Genomic DNA, 6,612 nt, shown 5'->3' with positions numbered 1-6,612 from the left:
TCCAGGCTCTTCCTGCCCAAGAAGGCAGGCCTCTGTGCACATGGCAACACCGGCCCCACCCCAGTACTGCACCTCTCCTGCACACACAGAATCACCCGGGCAGCGGCTAGGACAGTCACACTCAGGTCCCGTTCTCGTCGAGCCTCCTTGCGTCCCCCATAAACACACACAAACACATACACAAAAACAGAAGGGTTTTTAGCTTCCTGTATGTGTCCACATAAACATCGTGGAACCTCTTCAAGGCTGCCACACGTTATCTCTTCCTCAATTCTCTCCGGCGCACGTAGAAGACAGGAGACTCATCCACCCATCTTTTCCAGCACTGGTGGCGTCCTCCATTGTTTCTGCATGGGCAAAGATAGAAGCTCTGCGCCATTCACGCCCACACAGATGCAGAGCCCCTGACGCATGTGGGCACACGCAGACACATTTGCGTACACGCGCACACACGCACCCCCACGCAACAGACACCAAGAATGATACGGGATATTTGCAGATACATCCCAGATGGTGTCACTCTTGTGCCTCGCCCTTTTGCGATCCCCCTTGCTTTCTCACCCAGGGATTCATTTCCAGCCCCCAATGGCCTTGGACCAGTTCTAAGAATGGCTGTCGGGTTGCGGGAGGACATGGCGTGGTGGGGCACATGGAAGGAAGTGCGAGATTCTCACCACAGTGGCGCCTGGGGACACGGCAGCTCCTGACCCAAAGACTGGCAGGCAAATCCAGACTGAAGGAGCAGGGGGAAGCCCGGGACAGGGCGGACATCCACGGGGAGCATTTGTGGTGAAGCACTGCTCCTCCCCAGTTGCTCTCCAAAGCCCCAGCCCACAGCACAACTGCATTTGGTTTGCAGGCTTCGACCCTCTGTGTGTTTGCAGCTGAGTCTCTGCAGGTCCCCTGTCATCCTCCCACCCTCTCCCCATGCTACCTGTGTCCCTGTGTCGGCGGACCTTCCATTTCCAAGCCAATGTGTGGCCCACGTTCCCTTGCCCATACAACACGCAGGTCAACACACCGCATACTGGGGTCCTCACCGACACGTGAGCACGTCAGATCACTGTCTTCTGGTCCCTTCCTCCCTCAGGTAGTACTGCAGGGGATTGGGCCACAGGTCCTCGATGATGATCTGGAAGAGGACACAGGCCGGCGCCACATTGGGCATAGCCCACTCTCCTCTCTGGCCGGGGGCCACCCACATCCCCACTGCTGACGAAGGCCTCAGGGGCCCCACCTCGGCAATCCTGTTCGCCCCTGGGCAGCTGTGCTCACACAGCCAGTTGAACAAGTTAAGGCTGGTGGGGTCATGCCTGCGACTGGGAGCTCCACGTTCATAATCCCAGAACCACTGGACTGGAGTGGAACGCGATATCCTGTAGCCTGCAGGAAGAGAGGATTTGAGGAGCAAGCTGATGGCCTCCTCCCCACCCACCTGCCCCTCCCCCTCCCCCTCCCTCCTGCCCCTGATTCATGCTCCTCATCCCCCTGCCCCGCACCATCATGGGACCCACACCCTACCAGCAAAGCTCAGCTGATACTCCTTAATGATCACTGGGTTCCGGAAGTACGGGTTGGCCCCAAAGAAAAACATCACTCTGCAGCGGTACTTGGGATGGCCCACTTCTTCCACCTGCCGTGAGCAATGGGACAGGAGGGGGCAAGTGTCCTCCCTCGGGGTCCTGAGCTACTTGCCTGGCTGTGAGGGTGAGCACCTTTGCCTCACCTTCTCCTGCCCAAATCCCACACCCGACGGGACGGCCCCCAGCCACAGCCTCCCCGGTCTCACCTCCAAGTCGACCACGTAGCTGAGCACGTCTTTGTCCTGGGCACCGATCATGGCCGACAACTGGGGGTGATTCAGAATCTGTGCTGTGTCAAGGAGCTGTGCCTTCAGATGCTGTGGAAACAGACACAGCCCCCCTCCAACCCTCCCAGGCTAAGAGCAAGGGACTAGATCACGGCATGTGCAGAAAGACCAGGAAACACTAGTCCCCACACTCCTCAGCCTCTGCAGATGCATCAGACCCCATCGACACTGGGCAGTCCGTTGGCTTCCTGTACCTGCCACGCTGTCTGCACACAGCAGGGAGAGACTCCACTGCCTGCACGCCTCACAGTTCCTTCCTATATCTGACCTGTGTGGGCTGCCAGCAGCCCATCATAGCTTGTGATGTCGGCATGTGCTCTGACCCCTCCTCACGGCTGGGTTTCTTGGCATATTCCCGTGAAGACCTATGTTGTCACCAGCCTCCTGAGTCCAGATGGAATAACATGGCTTACAGGAACCCGACTGCACACTTACGCTGCAAGCAGAGGGTGTGGGAGGGAGAAAGAGATCGAGAAGCACGGACGAGGAGGGCCGAGGAGGGAAAAGGATTAGACACAGTGACACAGCCAGTCCGGAGAGAAAGACATGGGTGGGACCGAGCCGGAGCCTGAGGACAGAGAGGGAAGCAGGGGTGGAGATACCAGGAGAGAATCCTCTGTGTGTGTGTGTGTGTGTGTGTGTGTGTGTGTGTGTGTGTCATGTGTCAGGGTCTGGGGAGGCAGCTTGTACCCCATTCGGAGTGGGTCTCAGTCGTCCTACTGTCTGGCAAAGGGGCGTGGCGTGGTTCCACTAAAGGTCATGAGTGTGTGTCTGAAATGCTCTCTTTTGAAGGAACTGCTAGGAAACGTGCACAGCCTGTGAATGTGAAGGTGGGTGTGCGGCCTGCGTAACTCTCCCATTTTGCAGCGAAATGTTTCCTTGCCTTATCTGCTCTGAGTGAAGGCTGCTTTGTGCTACCCTAGCTCTGGTAGCATGGGGACACATGGCTCGTGTCTGCAAGTAATATTTGAGACCAGCCTGCAGGCCAACGTTGGCGGAGACCTAGAGGAAACAGACCCAGTCACCAAGTCCCCCCATCCCCAACAACCGCCCCTGTCCAAGGCCTTACACTGGATCCCAGACCACACCAACCCAGGGCCAGGGACCATTCCCCAGCTCTCCTCTCTGGGGGCCATCGCCCTGAGGCACCCTGCTCTCAGTGCCCAGCCCTCCTGCACAACAGCCCCCGCCATCACCCACCAGCACAAGGAAGGATACCGCCTGGGCCCAGAAGCCAGGGATGTGCTTGATGATGGCCCTTCTGTGATCCAGGTAAGAAATCTGCCTCCGAAGAATCCTGCGCTTCAGCCGCCATAAGGCCCTGGAATCCTGGGCATTCCCAGCGCTGATCTCCAGCTGAAGACGCTCCAGTGCTGCCAGCGGGTCCTGGGCTGAGGCAGGACGCAGCGCTGGCTCTTGCTGCTGCAGCGGCTGTGAGAGCTGGGGCCCCTCCTCCGCCTCTGCATCTGCCTCGCGCTTCTCCTCTTGCTCCTGAAACTCCTCCTGCTGCTGTCTCTCAACTTCCACCTCCTCCTCCTCCTCGTGCATGTCCTCTGCTTCTGGCTTGGCTTCCTCAGAATTCTCCTCTCCAGCCACCTCATCCTTGGTCGCCTCGCCGTCCTCTTCCTCCTCCCCGATCACCACCTCAGCCGCCACCATTCCGTCATCCAATATCAGCACCAATTCCTCCGCTGGGCTTGCCACCTGTATCTCACACCCGGCCTGGGTTTCCTGCACAGGATGGGCGCTTGCCGCCCCTGAACCTGGGGACTGCGGCCAGCCCACGCCCTCCAGCGCCCCTGCATTCCCGCGGGGCCGGGACTCTCCACCTTTCGCATCCGGGACGATCAGGGCCCAGGGTCGGCGGGAATCTCCGCTTTGTCCGGACCGCGACACGCTGGCCATGACGCTCGGCCCCGGCCCCAGTGTAGCTAGGGCAGCCTCAGGACAAGGACAGGAAACGGCAGCAGGTGGGGGGAGCCTTGGCCGCAAGACCATTAGCTCCCTGAAGCCTCCCGCCGCAGCCCGCCAAAGTTGAGCGCAGGCGCACAGGCTCTGGGATTTGAGGACTCCGCATTGGCTGTGGCTGCTGTGGAGGAGGGGCCGAGACAGAGGCAGTGAAGAGTGTGCGCATGCGGCCTGGGGGCGAAGTGGTTCCAGGGCAGGTCAGGCCAGCTGGCCAGGTTCGGGGAGCAATCAGTTGCAAGACAGCAAGACAGGGTGCTGGCCGCCAGCAAGCGCGCGCCAATGGCCGGTCCAGGCTCTGGAGCGAGTGCCAAGGTGCCAGCGTGGCCCCCGTTTGCCGCATGTCCTCTTCAGCGCTGTCACCTTCCAGCCTTCACTTGCGAGGTCCCCGGTATCGCGCAGTCTGTGGTCGCTTGTACACCCTTTCCCCAGAGGCCTCACTACGGGCACCAGAGCATTCAGCACAGGATCGTCCACGCCGTGAGCCACTCCCTGCTCCGTGCCTTGCCCCTTCTTCATGAAGCTGGGGCAAAGCCTGGAGAAGTCCTTAGTGTCACGCCTACCGGGGCCACATGGCCGTCCCCACGGTATCTCCTCGTTGGCCGTCAGGCTGAGGGCGGCGGTAAGGTGGGTGCCCACCCAGAACCAGTGACACCCACCCTAGACCCACCCCACCGCCATGTCCTTGCAAGAACACAGCTCAGTAGACCTCACTGCACTGCAATGCAGAGCAAAGAACAACCCCCAGAGCACCATCTGCCACTGGTGCCCTACTGATCTCCGTACAGAGCGCCAGGGAGATGGGGTAGTAGGATTTAGCAGCTTGCTCCGGTCCTGAAATCTAACCTTCCACTAAAAGGAGGACGACTCCAACCACGCAGGGCACGTAGGGGCCCTTCACCGAGAATTGCAGACTTGTCTGTGTCTGTCTCTGAGAAAGCCCCGTGCCTGCTTTCACTAGTACACACGAAAGCAGACGAGTTCCCTTCCCATTTCCCAGGCACCAACAAGAATTCTGAAGAAGCATGCACCCAGACACAGAAGGTCCACTGAGAGAGACAGTGAAAAAGAGACACACAGAGAGACAGAGCTATAGAGGGAGAGAGAGAGACACGTGCTAGCAGAGCAGATGAAGGAAGGACGAGTGGAGGGGAAGACCAGCCTGGAGAGGGAGAGTCCGGGGAGATTGGCGGGAGAGACAGGGAGGAGGAGCAAGACAAGAAGAGACAGAGGGGCACCTATTACAAGGAAGACAGGCGGAGACAGGGGGAGGCATTAGTGATGGAGAGGAGGGAGACGAAGACAAAGAGAGCTGGAAGGAAAGTGGGAGGGAGGGACAGGAAGAAGACAAGGGAGGGGGAGGCAAGGAGAGGGTAGGAGGAAGGAGAGCAGGGGCAGCCGAGGCGGAGACAGGTGGGCTGACTCTGAAGACAGGGCAACTGCAGTGTGCACTCTCTTTCACCTGGTGAAATTCACCTGTGCAATTTGCACAGAGACGAATGCTCTACAGTGGTCAGCCCTCAGCACAAAAGGCACCGCTCCCACCTGGACCTTAAGGGCAGTCTGAAACGATCGCTGAACTAGGAGGAAGCTGCAGTGAGGTCATTCGGGGTGAGGAAGAGGGCACCGCAGGGAAGAAAACAAGGACCCGTTCCCCACAGGGCTGCTGGAAGTCCTGTACTTACCAGCAGGAGACAGCAAACGGGACTGCCGGAAAGACACAGCAGAGATTTAGGCACAGCACATGCGGGAAGAAATCACGTCCCAAAGCTCGGCAAATTCAAGCAAAAGCAGAGGCTGCACATCCATGAATGTCAATGCTTTCCGAGTGGAACCAACGAAGTTCTCACAGATGCCCAGGAAATGTGCTCAACTCTGAGGCCCCCTCGCCTCTGGCAAGCTTCTCATCCAAAGCGACTCATCACAGAGAAAGGGTGGACCGTGAGCAAAAGAGCCAAGGTCTCCTTCGGATCCCCGGACGCAGACAGGTGATCCGCCCAGTAATTTCAAGCCAACGTATGGTGATAAAGGTTACCTTCCACCACAGTGATGGAGGAAACTCGCACCCGAGGGGAGGACAATGAGTGAGAACCGCATCCCAGGCTGTAAGCTAAGGACAGACCATCAAGCTGTATTGGAAGGTCACGAGACCGTGACTCAAATGTCTGTACAGACACAGAGCGTCTGCAGAAGCACGAGGGCTGGATAGTTGTAAGCAGGTAGCAGGATTTCTAAGTCTGGGCTGCCTGTATGATACGAAAGGCTAACACGTGCAAGCAGAGCTATGCCCATCTGATGCGGATCAGCCTCCTGAGGCGGTACTTTGTACCCTGTGGAGGACCTGGGAGACGCATGCAGGCGGGCTCCTTGTGCACCTCTGCCACCAGGCACACGTGTGGGAAACGTAGGGCCAAAGGGTTTGCCGCCGGGCTTAGTGTGGCTCACCCTTCTGCGGGTGCATTGAGCATCAGTGCAGAAAGCACTGGGCTCACTGAAAGAAGCCAGCCCCTGACAGAAGCACAGTGGTGGTGAGCCCTGCCTGATGGATTCCTGAGGAGACTAAAGGAGTTAAAGGCATGCAGTCCACCAGAGAGTACAGTGGTGCTAATCAGGGGAGGGTGCGATGAGGAGGTGTCGGGGCTCGGGTGTGAAGATGCAGTCATGCCATGTGCATGAGTTCTGGAGATCTAACTTGCACAGGGCAGCCGTAAGCAATGCTTCACCGCCTCGTCAGATTTCTCAGAGGCAAGTGCTCTCACCACACACAAAGAGGGGTC

General features: G+C 58.5%; 1 protein-coding gene across 1 annotated transcript; it reads right to left on the bottom strand.

The window, feature by feature from the left end:
- Positions 1-1,060: 1,060 nt before the first annotated feature.
- Positions 1,061-3,775, bottom strand: LOC128774574 (testis-specific Y-encoded protein 1-like). The gene is made up of 5 exons (XM_053893640.1): positions 3,089-3,775; positions 1,790-1,867; positions 1,522-1,633; positions 1,238-1,383; positions 1,061-1,132 (listed from the first exon to the last, which is right to left on the bottom strand). Exons 1-5 carry the CDS (start codon positions 3,773-3,775, stop codon positions 1,061-1,063), a joined length of 1,095 nt encoding a protein of 364 aa, XP_053749615.1.
- Positions 3,776-6,612: the final 2,837 nt, after the last annotated feature.

This window comes from Panthera pardus, unplaced genomic scaffold (genome assembly GCF_024362965.1).
Source record: "Panthera pardus isolate Hobbes unplaced genomic scaffold, ASM2436296v1 HiC_scaffold_333, whole genome shotgun sequence".
NCBI lineage: Eukaryota > Metazoa > Chordata > Mammalia > Carnivora > Felidae > Panthera > Panthera pardus.
Note: the sequence above shows the minus strand (reverse complement) of the source record. Positions and strands in the feature narration are given on the sequence as shown.